At 47.7% G+C, this 20,500-nt stretch overlaps 1 protein-coding gene across 3 annotated transcripts in view; it reads right to left on the bottom strand.

The window, feature by feature from the left end:
• The window catches only part of GRIK4 (glutamate ionotropic receptor kainate type subunit 4), a 415,903-nt gene that overhangs the window by 258,711 nt on the left and 136,692 nt on the right, over nucleotides 1-20,500 (bottom strand). For all 3 annotated transcript variants that reach the window (XM_081122925.1, XM_081122927.1, XM_081122926.1), the window contains exons 2-3: nucleotides 12,180-12,285; nucleotides 8,273-8,404 (exon numbers count right to left, since the gene is read on the bottom strand). In XM_081122925.1, coding sequence (XP_080979051.1) covers nucleotides 8,273-8,354 — 82 coding nt within the window. In that variant the 5' untranslated portion in view covers nucleotides 8,355-8,404; nucleotides 12,180-12,285. The remainder of the gene's footprint in view (nucleotides 1-8,272; nucleotides 8,405-12,179; nucleotides 12,286-20,500) is intronic.

Genomic DNA, 20,500 nt, shown 5'->3' with positions numbered 1-20,500 from the left:
GAGCTGGAGGTGGCACCAGAGGAACAAGCTTATAAAGCCATGAGAGTGAATGACATCACTGGGGCACAGGGCTCACAGAAATGAGGAGGAACCAGCAAAGGAGACGGAGAAGTAACCAGTGAGAGGCAGTGCAAAGAACCAAGATGGAGTATGACCCAGAAGCCAAGAAAAAGAAGTGTTTCAAGAAAGAGAGAGTGAAAGACTACGTCAACTGCTGCCAGCAAAAGGAGTCTGGGGGACAGATTTAGCAACATGGGCATGATCATAGTTGGTGTTAAAATCTGACGGGAGAGCTCCTACTGATAAGGTAACAGAGAGGAAATAGAGACAATTTGAATCGGCAATTCTTTTGCAGATTCTCACTGTACAGGGAGGAGAGAAATAGGGGGCTAGATAAAGAAAGATGTGGAGCTAAGGGCAATTTTGAAGATGGAAGATCATTCAGATCCATTATGCAGTACCTGGGACCATTACCCTGGTGGGAAAGCCCAGGACACCAGGGAGGCAGAGAAGATAGAATTCAATCTCACAGGATGCTCATAGCTTGTGGGGCAAATGGAATTCAAACACTTTTTTTTTTGGAATGTTTGCAAAAACAAGTGGGTATGTACCAATGAAGACAGGGCAACACATGTGTGACTGTGTGAGCATGCACACCTCCTGAGCTCTGAGAATTCTGGAAGGAAGAGTTTTCCAAGCCAGCTGGAGATCCTTAGCTCCTAGAAAGAGGTGAACTTAAAGTAGGGTTTAAAAAAGGAAAGAGACAGCACTTGGTAGGGGAGATGAGAAGCACGCTCCAGGCAGCAGGAGGCTAAGAGACTGAGGCAGGGCTGCCCAGGGTGCTGCTCATAACAACAGATGTCCCTTTCACAGCACTTCCTACATGCCTGATGCTGCTCTAAGTGCTTCCCATGCAGTGAGTTATTGAGTTCTCATAAAATCATGAGGTAGTGACTACTTTTACTCCATATTAGAGGTGCAACTGAAACACTAAGAATAAGTTCTTGCTTAAGGTCATACAACTAGTAAAGGCTGGAACTCAGATTCAAACCCAGGAAGTATTGTTAGAGCACACTCTGGCACCAAACTCGGTGCTCTGCTGGAGCCTTCCAGGGCCAGTCTTAGTGCCAACCACCACACATCTGGTTCCATTTTTCCCTTGCCTTCCAGACCCAAATCAGCTTGGAGGAGCCATGTCAGACAACTGGGTGAGTCAGGGTGTAAGGGACTGAAAGAAGGAGACGTATGTGGGACCTGCTCTTGGGCTGCCCCAGATGAACACTCACGCCAAGCTATGTTGGTTTCCTCAGCAGGAGTGAGAGGAACTGAAATAGCTGTGGCTAATGTGCACCCCCAGGTAGAGTTTCAGAATAGTGAACCTCTTCTCTGAAGGGGATGATGCTAACAGAAAGATTCTCAACTCGAGAGACCACCAATCAAGGCTGCAGAGCCTCCTGAATCTAGCAAGGTAACACTGTCTGCCTTCCCAGCCATGTACAACTGAGTCTGTACATGTTGAGCCTGACAGGCCTAGCTCTATTACCTCCACGACATTCATCAGTGTGGGCTTCATGGGTTTTGCTAACTTAGCCCATGAGCTGACTGGGCTCTGCAACTCACTTCAATAGGAAGAAACACATACCAAAAAGATATAGAGGGAACACTGGGTAGCCTGATGGCTGTCTGCAGCCTCCTGCCACCCAGTACCCCCAGCCACCAAGGGCCAGCCCCCATAAAGCTCATATGGACGTGCACCTGCTCATTCAGACTAATGAGAACCATGTGTGAGCACTATCTTGCCTGCAGTTGAGCTGCGTTATGAGTGGGATGTGCAGACTGCTGATGCATACACGTGCACCCCACCTACTCAGACTCACACAAACTCAGGCACTGGCTGATAACTGGCAGTGGCTTCCATCATTGCTCATGCTTCTCGAGCTCCCCCATCAGAGACCACATGGAGAAAGGAAACACCCAGATAGGTCCACACTAAGAGAATAAAAAGGATAAGTAGGGCTTAACGTCTCGGTCTGGCCTATCCAAGCAGCTGAGGCCACATGGGGTCATAACATAATTAGGCAGACGGTTGCTTCCATTCTAAACTCTTATTGCTGGTTGTTAATGAGGACATACTGATAATGGAGTGCCTCCCTGTGAGAGTATGAGAACACACCAGAGGCTAGAATAGTCTCTCACAGAATCCCAGGTTGAAAGGGGTCTGAGGTAACAGGTCCAACCTGCATTTTATGCTGAAATCCCTGTCCAACCCATCTATGGTCACCTCCAGCTCTGGGACCTCAGTGTCCAAAACAGCCCATTTCATTTGCCTGGCAAACATTTTTTTACATCAAACCAAAATCTCTCCAGAGTTTGCTAATGATTCACTCCCTTCCAAAGACTCTGTAAACACAGAAGTGAAGACAGGCTTTTGAAATTCTGACAAAGTGTCACCATGGCTGTTCTCCCAACACCATGTGTACCTCTGCCATGGGGGCTTCATTGAGGGGCAGCAGATGCTATCAGACCATCACATATATGGAGAAGCATAATGAGAGTCCAGAGGAAACCAGACCATTGTAGCACAAATGAACACAGCAGCCACCTACCAAAATTATTGGAAAATCAGTTTATTATCTCTGACTTTTAGTTAGAAAACAACAGCCCCATCCCTTCATCTCTGATACCCCGGCCACTGAGACCTTTCCCAGTTTCTTCCCAAAGATCAATCATAAGTTTAAGAAAACATAACAAATTCATTGCCATTACTTGCCTGTTCTCTCTAGCTTGTGTTCTTGGGGGGCAAGGGGAAGAACAATATCTCTATCTTTTTATCTTTATCTTTTTCTTCTTTCTTTATCCATTCTATGTTTAACATTGTCTCTATAGGACTGAAGCTCATTGGGGGAAAGCAACTAGGTAAAAAATGAAGTTGTAGAGTGCTTGGGGGTCCTGGTAAGACAGAGTGTCAAATTAACTCAAGTTCTTGCTGCTTTGCCATACAGGGAAACCTTAAACAAGAAAGAGATTCAATTGCTATGACAACCTGCCATGTGTCTAATGCCACCTCACGAGCAGGATACTACCACCGTGAGTGAGCCTCTGGAGTCCCAAGCCTCAATGTTTCCATCCATCAGATGGACTTCCTGCCCTTAGGAAATTATTTGTAGATAAAACAATCAAAGAAAAGCAAAAGACAATATTAGCAGTAATGCTTCCATCTTTAGGTTTCTTTCCCAGATAGAACTCAGTGTATTTACTATGCCTGCTGTGGTTAATGGGCTGTCCCAAACATCTCAGGGGTATACTAGCTGCCATAGAGCAAAGTGGAAAGAGATAGCTTTGGAGACGGGTTCAGATGCCAGTATCTGTGTAACCCTAGATGAGTTATTTAAAATCTCCCAGCTTCCATTTCTTCACCTATAACATGCAGATTGCCTGAAACACGTGAAATGCCCAGCACAGCCCCTGGTAGAGAGCAGGGCCTTTTCAGGTGGGAGGCATGGTAGTGATTGTTATTGTTCAGTTCCACGTCCTCAGTGCTTGGCACTCAAAAAATACTTATGGAGTAAAGCGATAAATGGGTAATTGAATCATTAGATTACAGCCAAAATTCGCATTAGAACCCAGTGAGGAACTTCAGTCCATTTCTATTCTCTCTCTTAAGTAAGACAGATAGTGGACATTTCTTTTCCTTCTGCTCTCTCTCTTTTCTCTTCTATTTCCTCCAGTAAGTCTACATCGTTTAGCACAGGTAAGTCCAGAAGAAAATAATATATATATATATATATATATATATATATATATATATATATATATATATCCTAGGGTTAGGATAAAATATTCTAGGGTGAGGATAAATAAAAAGTAAATATATATCCTCACCCTAGGATATTTTTTCCATTGCTTTTTCAGAGAGAGTGGAAGGGGGGAGAGAGAAACATGGATGTGAGAGAAGCACATGGATCAGTTGCTTCCTGCTCATGCACTGACCTGGGCCGGGGCCTGAGTCTGCAGCCAGGGTACTGGACTTGAGGTCCATGGGCTAACATCAAAGATGTTCTTGGGAACCAGGCCTTTCCAGGGTGGTGATTCATCCACCCATTACACTCACTGTTTGTGCAAAACCCTTACATGCACTGGGCACAGAGGTGGTTGCTCTCCCATGCAGTTTGGAGTCTGGGGGGAAAATACCATCACAATTACAGCACAACCCAGTAAATACTGAAATCAGGAGAATGGGAGAAAGGTAGGAAAAAGATGATTTCTTCCTGGTAAGGACAGGGTGATATTAGGGGAGATGTTTGCAAAGGAAGAGCTATTTAATCCAATGATGGTGGTGATGAAGGAAGAGGAGGAGGAGTTTTTCAGGCAGAGAAGAGAGTGGGAGGAAGAGCTCTGCAGGCACAGGAGGCAGGTGGCACCTGGAGGAAACCTCTCTGGTATATTTGAAACAGGAGCATGCTGGAAAGCCTAGCATTCATTTGACTGACAAATACTTACTGAGGACTTAATGTGCTCAGGGCAAGAGTAGCATTTACTAATGTCAGAAACAGGCTGAGAGAAAACCACAAGGAACAGTGACCCTCACATACTGCTGAAAGTGATTCTGCATCCCTAGTGGCGAAGGGAGCCCGCCGGTGGGCAGCAAGGAGAGCACCACAAAGGAGTGAAGGAGGTCGACGGGGCCTAGTGCTGACTGCTGCCAGCGTGGCCACTACTTGCTCTGCTACCTTCACCAGATCACTGCCCACTCTGAGCTGCCTGCCCCATCTGTGAAATAAGCAGGTTGGAAAATGCAGTCCTTAGAGCCCGTTACCACCCCAAGGCATCATGATGATCCCTTTCAGTCACAGGGCTGTAGAGACGGGTGGGGTCTTCTCAGAGCATGTATTAACTAGTGGCTCCCAAAGTCATCACTCAGAGGACTAAGAGGGACAAAAGCAAAATCAAAAGACATTTCGGATCAATGACTGAAGAGGCTGACAAATGTGTGAGAGTTTGGGCAATTTTTGTGGGCAGCCTCAGTCATAAATAAAATCCCTTTCTCTTACCCCAAACCTCATTCAGTGGTTGAACACCCGACAGAATAATAGATAACTTGGCTATATCTCTGCTTGGGCCTCACGTGAATGAAACACAGCCATTCCAAGGCTGACAAGCTGGGCCGAAGATGGAGCAGGGGGCAACTCACCTGAGACTCCCAGTCCCTCTGTGCAGCCTCGCACTTGCACTCTCACTCTCATGGCCTATCCTGAGGCTGGAGGTTGGAAGAAACCCCAGATAAAAACAAACAAGGGGAGAAGTGGCAGACTTTCAGGGGCTTGGGAGACCCTGGAACCATGAGTGCTGCTTCAGCCATTTGTGTGCAAAGCTGCCCACTGCTAAGCACAACTGAGACTGGCTAGTCAGCCAGGGTGAGCGGAATAGGAAAACTGAGACAGTTAAACAGCAATTTGCAGCCATCTGTAAATGCTATCTTCCCTAAACCAAGGACACTTAAGAATAAATGGTGTGCACTTCTCCCCACAACCAGAGGGCAAATAACTTAAATCACCTACTCAGGGAGACAGCAGAAATCCAACAAGTGCCATTTTCCAGCTACACCCAAGGACAGATAAAGTTAAGAGAATAAATCTCATTTTGCTACATCAGCATAAACCTGATGAATATTCTATTGAGATCCTCCCCTAAGACCTCCCCTAAACACCCAGACTTTAAAACCCCTCAAAACAAAGGTCCTAGAGCTCGCTCCTTCCCACAGAGCATGCCGGAGCTTTCCCCTCCTCTTCCGCTCCTCCTCCTCTTCTTCCCCCACAGGCATGCATCTCCTAATCTCTAAGGCACTCCAGGAGGCTTGCAAACCAGGGCAGCAATGGATAGCAGAAGGTCATCCGGGCAAACCCCCTGAACCTGTCCAGGCCCCCTTTTCTCTGTCTGACTTCTCAGTGAGCCAAAGCAGAGCAGCCTCGGCTCATTTCCCAGCCCTTCCTTGTTTCACTGTCCCCAGCCTTAATAAACATCTTCTAAAATTCACCTGGACTCATGTGAAACTTTTCCTGCATGAAGTCCAGAATCCACACACTACCAGCCAGCCCTAGACAAGACCTGTCAAGGGCCAGCCACTTGGGTTTTCTTGGCCTACTTCTCTTCCTGTCCCTGCCCTACTGCAGATCTTCTCTGAGTCCATATGGTCACCCCCTTTCCATCCATAAACACTGGGAGAGTTTAGAAAGCTCCTAGCTCCCAGAATAATCAAGGAGACAGAAAAATCAGTCCTGACATTGCTATTTCAGGTTTTCTTTCCTTTCTCTTTGTTGGCTTAATTCTGCTTCCTGGCCTCTGCAGAAAATTAGGTCTGGTTTGACCTTGCCAGGCAGTGGGGCTCCTACCTAGAAATCATTTGGAAGTGGCCTAGCATGAACCAAAACTGAGGTCAGCAGAGTCTTGACAGAACTGGACGAGCAATGCTCCAAGTGTGGGTTTGAGAGCATGAGGGATCCCTTTGAAGCCCTCTGTTGGTGTGGCAGGCAAGAAAGGGGCCTGTCAGCTCCACTTTCTGCTCCCCTCCAGGAGAGCAGGTGTCAGGAGAGCCAGGCCCTGAGGCACAGCCAGTTCTGGCTCAATCCATTTCTGCTACCCATTGGCGACAAATGGAAATTGATGGGCTACCACTTTATCTGCTCAAGCTCATTTAGAAGGCGAGAAAACCCCACAGTAAATGCTGATAACTGTAGGCATCTTATAAATTAAGCATCTTAAGGATATGAACCATTTCGCATTGCTGCTAAGCATAATTAAATTAGGTTTTGGAGTTTCAGTGGAAATGAATGGAGAAGAGGGAGGGAAGATTTTGTTTACAGTTCCTTTTTTTTTAAAGATGCAGAGTGGTGAACCCAGGATGGAGTGAGGAGGAAGACGGAGTTGTCTGCCCCAGTTCTGATTCCCACCCACTGCTGCTGGGTACCTGTGGAGCAATGTGCTGCAAGGTGACATGGAGCAGCCCAAGGCCTGCAGCTGGGCCTCTGGCCACGCGGCCTGCCTGAGCCAGAGTCTCAGCTCTTGGCTTCCTCTGCCCAGCCTCGGCTTCCTACCCCTATTCCCACTTCCAGGGTTTCAGGACAGTCCTGATCATAATTGGAGGTGTTTGGGAGCTTCAAGCCAATTCTCTGGGACTCAGTGTCATGACATCTTCATTCTGAATCAGACCCTAACCCTTTCAAGATGAAGTTTAGAATCCAGGATCCTGCCTTGCTTATAGTATTTACTTCCTGCCTTCTTCAGATGGATATCTCTCTGGATTAGCTACTTGGTGTTTGAGCTCCCCTGGGGCTTTTCCCTAGCCTTGCCCATGGGGTCCTGCTGCTGGAGAGGCCTTCATGTGACCAACAATCCACCTGCCTAGATGACCCACTGCTGTGCCCCACTGATGTACCCACACAAATCCCCTTTTCCCATATACACACAGATGCCCCCAATCCCCAATCCCCACGTTGTCCCAGGCCATCAGATCTCAACACAGAGTCTGCTGGACTGAAATGTCCCCTGTCCCTGTGGATTTCCGGAACTGTGTCTTCAGGACCCAGATCAATAGTGCCTCCGCCTGCAGTTACAAGCCTTGCTCAGTTCTGGGGGGAAGAAGCACTTGATTTCCCAGGTACTCCTGGACTCCAGGTGGGGCTAAGCCTCCCTCCAGGGATGGGAGCGCTGACGAGGCAGGTGGCAGCATTGTCCCACAGCAAACAGGCCAAGGAAGAGAGCACAGGGATACACATCACTGGAGTGACCCTGCTCACCCCTTCAGAACCAGGCCATGGAAAGCAGATGCTAAGTCAAGGGCCCTACAGCACAGTGGGCCAGGGTCACCCAAAGGACTCCCTGGCTTCATCCCAAGCACACCCTTAGGAAGCATTCTTCAATGGATCAGAGAAAAGGTCACCTCTCTTCTCTGATCTCCAGCCCTGCATTTGGAATCCCAGGGCCATTCCAACCCTCCTTCCTCACCTAACAGTGGACCTTTTCATGTGCTATGCAGTGGGTCACAAGCTGTAATGGAGACTTAGCAGCATCTTTATTTTCATCACAGTGGAGCTGGGCAGGCTGGCCAGATTAGAGCTGTGAGCCTGTCAGCTGCACCATCCCCAGCACCCAGGCCCAGACAAACTCCAGGTGACATAGTACAGGGTCATATGTCTCCTGTGGACACCTGGGGTAATGAGAGGGAGCATCACCCATGGCCAGGATGCCCCTGGGATGCCATCTGAGCAGCACTTACCAATCCTCAGGGAGTGGGGACTGCAAGCCACCATCACAAGCCATACAGGAAGCAGCACCAAAGGCGCAGAGACTTGGGGCATCTTCTATAAATCCTCATGGAGCTCCCTGCTGGTCTGGGCATGACATAACTCTGCAAGAGAGTGGTGGGAGCACGTGAGACCTATGTCCCTGCTAGGAAGCCACCTATTCAGCCCACTGACCCCAGATACCTTCCCCTCCCCACCCCCAGAGCCCTGGCTATCAGTGCTCATGTAGAGTTCCAGGCCTCTGTCCTTCCTCTCTATGCTCAAGCTCAGGTTCTAACTCATTCCTCATCAAAACGGTGGCAGGCGGTTATTGTGGCTGAATGATTCACAGGATGCCACTTTTTAAAAATCTCAAATTGGGGAGGAAGACCTTCATCTGCTCTTAAGGAACAGGAGCCATGAAGCAGCAGCAAGGGACATGGTTGGAGGGTTATGCCAATGCCCAAGACACAGTGCACACACTGCTCCTGGGCAGTGGTGTGGGGAAGGGCTGGGTTTCAGTCCAGTCCTCCAAGTACAAACTGGTGGCCTTCATGAGAACTTTTCTTGGTCACTCAACTCAGTTTCCTCACAGGTAAAAGAGACACAACACTACCTGTCTGGTGAAGCTAAATTGAGGACTAAGACAATATAGAAGAAGCTGCCATGCTCAGGGCCTGCCTAAAGGAGGGACTATTCAGATGTCAGTTCCTCCCCAGTTCAGACCTGTAGAAGAGCACATCCCAGGTGGTCAGCTGGTTTCCACACCTGCTCCTGCTACCTGCTGAAAACTAACCCACCCCATCCTTCCTCCATCAACCTCTCCTCATCCTTCTTCCTAAACTCCTCTCCTTCCCAGGGCAGCTGGACCTCAGAAGCTCAAAGGGGCTGCATCCCCTGATGGCAGCGTGGGCTGTCCCCTCACTGAGACCTTTCCAACACCCTGCCTCCAGAGTCTGTAGTCTGCCAGCTATGCCCATCATGGGGTGAGGGTGGGGCTGGTGAGCACCTGGATATGCTTTCTGGGTCACCCTTGGTTAAGGAAAGCAGTATTAAAACAATTCCTCCTCCCACCCCCTATGCAGACAATCCAATAGAAACATGGGCAAAAGACTAGAACAGAGACTTCACTAACCACTATATCCAAAGGCCTAGAATCATTTAAGAAAGGCATTTGGCTTCATTGGGCTTCAGGAAAATGCATTTTTAAACCACAATAAGATGCCAGTATACATACACCAGAATGACTTTTTAACAAAAGACAATGACAAGTGTTGGCAAGGATGTGGAGCAACTGGAACTCTTGTATAGTGTCAGTGGAGTGTCCATGGATAGAACTGTTTTTGAAAACTGGTCTACTAGAGCTTCACACGTACCCTAATGACCCAGCAGCTCCACACTGAAGCACACATGCAATAGAAACATATGTACGTGCTCACCGAGGACGCCTAGAATGTCCACAGCGGCGCTCTCAGGGTTCCCCCAAACTGGAAACTACCCAGATGTCTAGCAGCAAAATGGAGAAATGTAGTGTATGTACACACAACAGAATGTTGTATGGAAATGAAAATGAGTAATGATGAATGTCACAAACATTATATTGAGAGAAAGAAACCAGGCACAAAAGAGTATGTACAGTAAGACTCTACCTATACATAATACAAAAACAGAGAGAAAACTCTTCTGTGCTATTAGTAGCTACCCTTGGGGATGGTGTGACTAGAAGGGGACATTTGGGGTCTTCTTTGTGTGATGTTCTGTTTCCTGCTCTGTGTGTGTTCACTTTGTGAAAACTCACTGAGCCACATCCTTATGATAATGTTCATTCTCCTGTATGTGTGTTATACTTTAGTAAAAGTTTAGTTTAATGACATCCTCCACCTCCCCACACACTCAATGTTCCAGCCACACCCAGCAGCTTGTGGTTTCCTGTGCATGCTGTTCCCTCTGCCTGAAGGATGCTCCTCTCTCTAACCTCTGCCATTTGCCAGTCAAGTGCTCTCTATGTGCCATCACAGCAGCCTGGAGTGGCTCTGACACCAGGACTCTTCCCTCTGTGGCTGCTGCGTTTACATGTCTACACCTGGGATGCATGTGGACTGTTTCTAGTTTACTGTTGTATCCTCAGAGTCTACTTATACAAAATAGGTGCACAGTACATAGTTGTTCAATGAGTAGAAGGCCCCAAGCAATTGTCTCCTGTAGGGAGACAGGAAAATAAAGGGCAAAGACAACTATGTTGTTGGCAAGTCAGGCCTAGAACCTCTGTCCTTCAGTTCATGGTGCTGGTGCTGGGACATATGACAGCAAATGGGGCAAGGGAAGCTTCACATCCTTGTGTGGATGAAATCGATTGTTCAGTGATTGTCTGTCTATACACCAGAATGCAAGCTTGACAGAGGAGGGGCAGGGGGTAGAAATTATATTTGTGTCTCCTCAGGTCCCAGAAGAGTGCCTGGCATATATTATAGTCTCAATAAATAATTGTAGAGTGGATAAATGAATAAAACTTCAAAGAGGAAAGAACTGTGAAAATCTGGTCAGGCTATATAAAAGTAATATTAAATATAATCATTTGTGTTGAATGCCTTCCATTTACCCTTGATCAGTATGCTGCATAGTAATTATGCAGATTGCTAAAGAGGTGTCAGATTAGTGTGTGTAGATTTTATTTGATGACAGAACTACTCACTTCCTTCAGGCCTGACTTGTGTCATTCATGGCCTTAAAGCCTGGCTGATCTTGGAGAGCACATGTAAGGACATCAATGGCTGGGGTCCAGGCCTGCTCTTGGGCCTTCGCTGTGTGACCCAGGGCACAATGACGAGGAATAATCTCCTCCTAAGCCTTTATTTAATGACATCTCACCTCCTCACACCCACTCGATGTTTCAGAAATAAAAAGAACCATCACATTACATGCTTATAAGGCTCAAGAGCAGAAAGATGACGCTCTCAGATTCTTTATCAAAAAACACAAAATTGAAGTCTATTTTCACGTTAACGTTTAGATGAATCTAGCCTTAAAACCTAACAGTGTAGCCTTTGTTAACTGAAAGTATTTTGATAAAAATAATCATCCTCTTCCCGCTAACATTATCCTCTCTGGGAACTTTACCTTCCCCATGGTTTATCACCATCTGCATGATGTGGCTTCTAAACTGGCATCTCCAGCCCAGAACACTTGCATTCAGCTGCCTCCTTAAATCTCCACCTGGATGTCCCACAGCACTTCCAACAATCCTCATGTAAAGGGAAGGTATCCTCTCCCCCTCTCCCACCAGCTGCTTCTCCTCCTACATTCTCCTTAGCATGACAGTCAACCAGGCACCCAAGCCAGAAAGTTGAAAGTTACCCTAGATTTCTCCTTCCCCACAGCCCACCTTATCAATCACCAGGTCCTGATAGCTCTGCCTCGTGAACACCATAACCTTCTCCCCACTGCCACTGAGCCTCTCCAATCCAGGCATCTGTCAGCAATAACCCAGACCTCTGCAATAGCAGCCTTCTTGGTCTCCCTCCCTCTGCTTTTTCCCTCTCCAGGAGCTCTCCTCACAGCAGCCAGGGTGCTTACCAAAATATAAACTTGATAATGACACACCCCAGCCCCAAAGTGTTGGGTAGCTCTCCATTGCATCAGGGATCAAGGGCAAACTCCTCCCTCCCTCCCTGTACTTTAGGTAACTCAGAAGGTGGAAAGTCTAAAAACAGAACATTCCTGTGCAGCTGAGGACACTATTTTGACACAGCAGGATAGCCACGCCCATTGTAATGAGAGCAGAGTTAGGGCCCAACAGGAACAAGAACCAGGCTGGGTCTGGCTGTGGATCTTATTAAGGGAATACTCTTGAGCATCTTGGAGCCCATTTCCTCATTGACGACATGGGAATACAATGCCTACCTCATGCAGTGATGAGCACCAGGAGAGCAGGGAACATGTCGGAGTTTTCCACCTGTGTTTCCAGTTCCTAGCACAGGCTGGCACATAGTAGGCACTCAAAAAATATCTGTTGAAATAATGAAAAAATCCAATCAGATAATATGTGTGTAAAAGGCTCTGTCAGCATGAAGTATTTACTCATGACTTACATTCAGAGTCCCTGGCCACATGAATTTAAAATCCAGGTCCCATTTCCCACGGTCTGAGCTCTCCTCTCCGACCCCAGCTCTCCGTCTTCAGCGGAGGCGGTGTCTGATCACACACTGCCACGCGAGCCCTCGAGAGCCACACTGGCGAAGACCAGAGTGCTTACCATTTACTTGCCCAAGATGTCTCAACCAAACACCAAAAATCAGATATCTCCACTTCTTCCAGAAGGGGAAGCTAATTTCCACTTTTTCAAAATTTGAAGACTGGTCAGCTTCCTCAAGTTAGAAGGCCCTCTAATGTCTCTAAGTGCCCTTGGCCCCTCTTCTGTGCTGGTATTTTGAATACATGCTCCACAAGGCAGAGCCTTCTTCCCTTATTCACTGCTCTACCTGTAGCACCTGGAAGAATAGTGCCTGGTGCAATGCATTATCAATAAGCATCACTGAATGTGTACATGAGTGAATGAATAGTTATTTAACTTTGCACTTACATATGCCCTCTCTCTGCAATCTGAAAGCTCCTGGGGGGCAGGGAAACACCTCTTTTAGGCACATGTCTTCCTAACACACTTGCTATATGAGAGCCTATCCAGGGTGCCTATACTGGGCAGAGACTCAATTACTGTTTGGTGATTCCAACCAGCACTGCATGACACGCACAGACAGGTACCACCTGCCAATAGCTCACACTGTTCAGGCAATGAGCACATCTGAACTCCCTAGCCCAGTTGTGCTAAATGGCTTCTCCTCTCCTGACTTGCCAACAGTCCTTCCACTGGTCTCTGTCTCATCTTCATAGGGCTATTACACCATTAATCATAATTTTTCAGGGTGTGTTTGAGGGGAGACTGACAGCCACCACATGGTGTTTGGTGGCAGGGGGGACAGAGGAAATCAGAGGGGCAGCCAGATTACAGGTTTTCTCTCGGTTGTGGGCAACAAGATCTTGATTACTCCTCATGATGCTCCAGGCTCTCAAGACAAATGGACGTGGGCACCTTTGCTGCTCTGACTCCTAGCTGGGAGAAACTCCTAGCAGAAGCCACAGCTTGCATGGAGTATGCAGGATGGTGGGTGGCCAGGCAGTGGAGTGAGGCCACCATGCAACTGAGGACACAGTTGGACAGGGCCCTAGGCCCTGTGGCCTCCTTGAAAGAGAATCAGCCTTTGTGACCTAATAGAGCTGGGAAGCACATGTAAGTGTCTCCCTGGCAACATGCAGTGCAATGCCAGGATGTGGGCCCTGTCCTGGGAGGCAGAGGCCTGGGTGTTCACTAGCTCTGGGAGTCACCTTTCTGAGCTTCACCTTCATCTGTAAAATGGGGGAGGTAAACTAGATGATCACTAAGGTTCTTTTAAGCTCTTAAATTCTTAAATTCTAGGAACTGTACTATAATAACAAATATTTATTGCATATTTACTTACTATGTGCAAAGTACTATTTCAGACTCATTGCTCCTCTGATGAACCCGATGAGGCAGAGACTCACTCTCCCTCCTGCAGATGTGGACCCCAGAGGCGGGGAGGTTGAGGGAGACTTGTCAAGGTCACTCAGCTGGTCCCTGTAGGGACCCGGCCGTCAGTTCCAGGGCCCACTCTCACCTAATACTCTGTACACTGGCTCTCTCCACATACCCCAGAACCTGGCACTTAGTTGGCACTTGAAGGAATGTTGGAATGTGATTATAATAATTATCACAATGTTGAAAAAGAAGAAAGTGAAATACAAGGTCTAGGGCTCATCTGCACATTTTGCCAAACTGGGAGTGGGGCAACATCAGAAGAATGAAGCCAGGGTGTCCTTTGGCAAAATGATCAGTCCAGGTGTCCTCAACCTGTACAATTTACCACCAGGAGATGCTTCCAGGAATTTGTGATGAGTAACAACATGGAAGGTTAGCCGGGTGCTTGGCATTGGCCTGAGGGCTGGAACAGCTCCAATGGTCCAGGATAAACTGAAGAGCAGTGGCTGGCTCAGCCTAGCCTGACTTTAGAGGAAGATATTCAGGGAACACAGCAACCACAGGTATCTGCTGGCACTCAGGACGTGGGATAGCTGCTCCCAATTGTGGGTACCAATGAGCAGGACATAAGGAATCCCCAGTCTTTTTCCCCCTCTAAGCCACCTCCCCGGTAGATTTCAGACTGAAGCCCTCAACCCACCTCTAAACAATCTTCCTCACCAGGGGCCAGAGCAGATGTCCATGGCTTCCAATTCCAGCTGCCACCATGTGTCCTTAAGCTGGTTACCTAACCTCCAAGAGCTTCAATCTAGAATTAATTGTGGCTGACAACGCCTGCCTGGAGGATCTGCTGCCAGAGGTTGTGGGTGTAATGCATTCAGTAACCCTGAGTGTCCTTGTTTTCCTATCCATCCCCACTCCAGCCTCCCTCAGCCCTTTCACACAGACGCTGGCCTGCATCCACATCTTCTCTCCATATGATGGCCTCCACACCTTTTGCTAATATTAATCCACAGCCTTTTCACTTCCAAATGCTGCTCCAAGTGACCCATCCCAGAAGCTTTCCCTGAAGAAGTCAGTCCTCCTTCCTCACCCAGACTCGGCCTGGCATAGGAGAAAAATCAGATTGGAGGTGGAGAGCTGTGTGACCTTGGGCCCGTTTCTTAACCTCTGGTGGGTTCCATTTCCTCTTTTGTAAAATGAGGAAATGACACCTCACTGTCTACCTTACAGGATGCCAAGGGGATCAAATGAGACAATGGGTAAGCATTACTTTGCAGAGGAGTGAAGTATTTTTCTTTTAAGCTAGATGGACAAAGCATAAATATATATACATGATTTATCCTTTATTCAACAAACATTTTTACTGAACATATACAGCTCTTGCCCTTGTGGAGCTTATAGTCGAGGGAGAAGATATGAATCCCATTTCCAAGTAGCTGATGCCATAATTACAAATGGTGAAGGAAAAGTACAGGATGTTATATAGAGTGTGTAGCAGTGGGATCTCATGAAATGGTAAGGGAAGGTGGCTCTGAAGATGAAAAGAAAAATGTTCGGCTTGAGTTGGCCAAGTTATTTGAAGGAGCCAGGGTGTGCAGAGAGGATATCCCAGACAGAAGAAAAGATGTGAAGACCCAGAAGACCCAGAGGTGGGATTCAGGATGATTGAGTTTTGGAAGTGGCAGGGACTCCGTGAGGCTGGAAAGCTAAGAGCATCTTCTCTGTGTATCTCTCGTGTTTTTGACCAGTCTCCATCCCCTCACTCTCTCTCTCTCTTCCCCTAGGTCCAGGATAAGGCTCTATGTCTACAGCTGATTACCTCCATCAACCTCATACTAGACCCAGCATCCTTCACAGACAAGGTAAGGAGGCTGCAGCATCTATATCTCCTTTCTGTTGCAAGAGGTGGTTAGAGGTAAGATGGAGTTAATCATCGGTCCCAGAGAGCCATGGGAAGTAGGAAGAGGATCACAGGGTCAAACATGAAGGGCAAGACTGGATCCGGATGGTGAAAATTGTCCCTGGCACTTATGGGAGGCCATCAGTTTGAGCCCTCCGGGGAGCCAAACCAGATGAGCAGAGGCCTTGAAATAAAACAGCCCAGTGCTGGAGCCACTGTAACCAATTTAGAGCAGAAATACCTCGCAGGAGCGTTGCAGAGAAACAGAATGAGCAGGGGAGAAAGACTGGAGGGTCCATGCAGTGTTTGGGAGGAGAGGCACTTTCCTGGAGAAGCCTGTCCTGCCTTGGAGTGAGGTTGTGTGCACTGCAACCTTCCATTGAGAGATTTGAAAAATGCTGAGCTACGCAACCTGGAGAACAGAATGTGGTGTGATGAGGGAGGGGAGATGCACTCAGAATTCAACCATTTGAAGCCAGAGATGGGTTGCTGAAGACTCATGCATGATGGTACACAGAAAATCTCCAGCTCCACTGAGGTCAAAGTTAGAGGGGGAAATGCTCTAACTGATGTTAGCAATGAAAATGCAAGTCCTGACCTTAGGGCTGCTGGGTCACAAACATAGAACATACCGAACCCCTGGCTCTTGGCCAGGCCCCATCACACCAACATGGAGACCTCACCATATCTGTCCTATCTTCGGTCACTTCACATGTACATCATCCTGCCGGTGTCTCAGTCACCATCATCAGAAAGTAAGACCCTGCGTTTTTTTTCTCCTTTTTGCTTTTTCAGTCCTGGCCAGAGCAGGTGAGGTGTATGCATTCCTCTCAGGGAAGCCCCAGACTACCCCCCGCACTCCAAGGGGTGGGCGAGGAGGGGGGTATTAAGGAAAACAGGAAAGCTAGATATTAATAAAGGTCCATAACAAAGTAAGTGGTATCCCCTTCAAAATGCAAAGCGATGGCCTTATTCCACTGGTATCACCCACACTCAGCACAAGCTCTGGGAACGGTCTAGGAGCACATGTGTGGTCCATTCCACCTCTGTGCTGTGTCCAGTTCCATCAGCACTGATGGCCATTGGCTTAGGGAAAGACTGGCACCAGGCTCTGTGAGGAGCAGAGAACAGAAATTCTTGTGGCAGCTGCCCCCTGGAGAGGGGGTTCTACAATTGCAATCAGGAGTAGGAGGAAAACTTGCTTTTCATTCTAAAGTATTCTCTACTGTTTGCAATTTAAACTAAGAGGTTGAATTGCTTTTTCAATTTAAAAATCTAGTTAATAATTTTTTAAAAAGAGTAAAGAATCCCACTTTCTCAATGACAGGCTCTAAGACCTAGTCATGTCACTTAACCCCTTGTGCCCATGTTCCCTCCTCTATATAGTGAGGATACTTGCACCTCAGGTTCAAGTGCTCAGTGATTGCTGGGCCGCCCCAGGTCTCTTGCAGCATCTCTGGTCCACTCATCAATGGCTCTGGTGCTCTGGCTGCCAGAAAAGCATAAGGTAGACTGCTGCTCAGAGCTGACCCTGGACCGTGACCACGCTCCTCTCCCAGCTAGAGTCTAACCCCAACACTCACCTCCTCCCTCGCTCCTTCCACAGCTTCTGCCGCAGTACTCACCTCTAAGCATTCCTCCTCCCGACACACACACACACACACACACACACACACACACAAACACACACACATATGAGGCACTCTGGCTCTTGGCCAGAACCTGGGCCCTGGGTGAGATGAGGGCCCCCCCTCAGGATGGACCTTGGGGGTACCACCATGTTTGGCTAGTGTGCAGCAGCTGTCCTGGGTTTCTACATTTGTCACAGACCACAGAGGAGAGCACAGCTCTCACCCAGCTTGTCAAAGCCCCATCACCTTCCCTCTTCCCTCTGACATCTGGAGATGTCAGAAACCACAGGCAGAGCCATCTGAGTCTATAGGTTGGAAGCCCATGGCTGAAGGCTTTATACTCTGCGTTGTACAGTCTCAGGGAGACCTTGGGGAAAATCCTTGGCTTCCTTAGCTAAACAACAGACTGATCCTGCCCTCAACGCCCAGCCCCCTACAGGGTATATAGCCATGCGAGCCCAGCTCCAACTACCAGAAGGGGAAAGGCTGCCAGTGCTGTGCCTTGGGCAGGGCCTAGGCACACCTCCCAGGCCCCAGCCACTCTGCAGCACTATGCCAGGATCCCATGCGTTCTGGTTCTGGACACACTCAGCTCTGCTGGGCTGTCAGAACTCTCAGGTGTGCTGTCTTCCCTCAAGAAGCTTACTGGAAATGTATAATACCCTTGTGTGAAAAATCAAAGTAAAGCAACACACTGGAGGGCTTTTGATGCATGACAGTAATGAAGCAGCTTCCACAAGGCAAGGCAGCCTTCATAGCCAGGTGAGGAAGAAGCGTTGAGAAAACAGAGGCAGAAAGGTATCCCTGGCACCAGACAGTGGAAGTAAGATTCTTGGAAGATGTGGCCACACGATGAGCCCTGAGGCATGTGCTGGATAAGAAAGGGATCTTCCAGGTTTGCGCTGGGAAAAGCAAGGGGTGTCCAAAGCACAGTGACTAAACCAACTTGTAAGGAGCACATTGTACGTGAGGGGCCCAGTGATAAGTATTGTGGTCAGATTCTAGAGCCCTGGACATCAAGGTCAGGAGGCTGGACTCTATCTGCCAGGTAATAAAAAGCCATTGAAAGCTTTGTGCAAGGACGGGAGCTGTGCTTTAAGCACACTGATTTGACCAAGGTATGCCAGATGGCCTAGAGAGCAGGGAGGTCACTTAATGGGCACTTAGCCAGGTGTAAGGGGACAGTGAATGCAGGGAAGCTGACCCTGAAGGGAATGGACCCCATACTTCCTCAACATTAGGGTCCTGGATTTTCCTACAAACTGGAAAAGAAACTTCCTGAGTAGCAAGCACCGAGTACAAGTGTGTACTTTGTGGGTCTCCAAGGAGTGCAGAGCCTGGGCAGTTCAGAGCCAGCCACAGTGCTCCACAGAGACTTAATGCACAGCCACGTCCGGGCCAGGGCCAGCCACAGAGTGGGCTCAAATGCAGTGGCCCCAGAAGAGTCTGGGCTTGGAGTCAGGCTCTTCAAACCTGGTTTTGCCACTTGTTGCCTATGTGATGATGGCCACAGCCTAAAATCTCTCTATGCCTTTGTTTCCCATAAAATAGGAGACATGCTACTGGCCCTGTCTATTTCATAAGGGTGTTCAAAGATCAAAGGGGACATTATATGTGAAAAAATGTTTTAATCACCAGGAAGTAAGGAAGGTTGTTTTTCTACATCAGATCTGTGGTTGGTTATTTCTTAGCTCTTCCACCCCAACCCCAACATTTCACTCCCTGCCTTTTGCTCTAGAATCTGTGTCTGACTCCTCCTGTTTCAGATTTATTAAATGGATGAAAGATTTATCTTTGTTTTCTATAAAATACCTAGGACAATGTTTTCCATCTAGTTGAAGTTCAATAAATGTATAATTGATTAATTAATATAAATGAAACTTATAGAGAATATTTTAATCTTACTCATCTCCCCATATGGTGACTCATCTTAATATTAATGCCAGAAAAAAAATTAGAATGGCAAGTTGGAGATCTCTCTCTCCCTTTCCACCTCCATTCATAAAGCTTCATTCACATAATTCACCCCAGAGGGAGGCAGGAAGACAATGATTTGCAGCAGAAGCTTCATGTCTGCTTCAGACAGAGCTTGAGTCTGGGCTCTGCTACTTACCGTCTGTCACCTTGGTTGGGCAAATGATTAACCTCTTCAAATCTCCATTTCCCCATCCACAAAATGGAGAAAATGTTAGTTATTCCTAAGGCTGCTTTTAAAGCCTAGGGGTGATTTTACTGCCAACAGTAAGTGCTCAATGCTTGCACTTTATTGAGATTATTAAGAGCTGCTCTAGTAATCATTGCTATTGCCCAGGGCTAAATCACCATGATTGCTTTTTTGGGGGGGTGGGGAGGATAGAGTTGGTATTTGGTACAGGTTTCCATTAGTGTGAAGCACTGTGACTGCCAATGGGTAAGCCTCTCTTTGGGGAAAGCAGATGAGGATGAGTTTTGAAACATCTAGACCCCAAAACCAACCTAACATGCCATATAAAGTGGCATCTGGGGCTACTTGTGTGGATTAGTAGCCCCCATGGTGCTAAACCATATGGTACAAATGAATTATAAACAAGGCCCACCTGCTGTGCTCAGCAACAAAACCCAGCAGGATGGTAATTGCCTGGAACTTGATCACAGGGGACACATCAGTAGTGGAACAATTAAACACAGGGAAGAGCAACTTCCCAAGACTTCCCTTCTCCACACAGACCCAAGAAGAAGCCAGCAGGCAAGGGGCATGAACTCAGACACCATGAGGAACACTCCAGAACTTCAGAAGAAAGGTTTTCCTGACAACTGCAGCTGGTTGTCCAGCCCAACACCTCCAAAGATCTGGAAGAAAGGGGAGAGCATCTTGGTCAGCACCATGCATCCTGGTGTGCACGGTGCACACTGGTAGGAAATGGGTTTTCTCCCTCCAGCTGGTGTAGGCAGTGGTAAAATGAACACCATTCATTTGTTCATCTACACATTCAGTATGCATTCATTAGGCATCAACTGCAAAAGTAAAGAAAGCTAGTATGATACAAGACACTCTTTCAAAGAGAAACAGGCACAAACATCAGTCACTAGGCATAGGCTGGGAAGTGCAGTCACATGGCCAATGCACAAGGCAGTGTTGGCACTAGGCAGAGAACTC

This window comes from Miniopterus schreibersii, assembly GCF_964146895.1.
Source record: "Miniopterus schreibersii genome assembly, chromosome: 20".
Classification (NCBI taxonomy): domain Eukaryota; kingdom Metazoa; phylum Chordata; class Mammalia; order Chiroptera; family Miniopteridae; genus Miniopterus; species Miniopterus schreibersii.
Note: the sequence above shows the minus strand (reverse complement) of the source record. Positions and strands in the feature narration are given on the sequence as shown.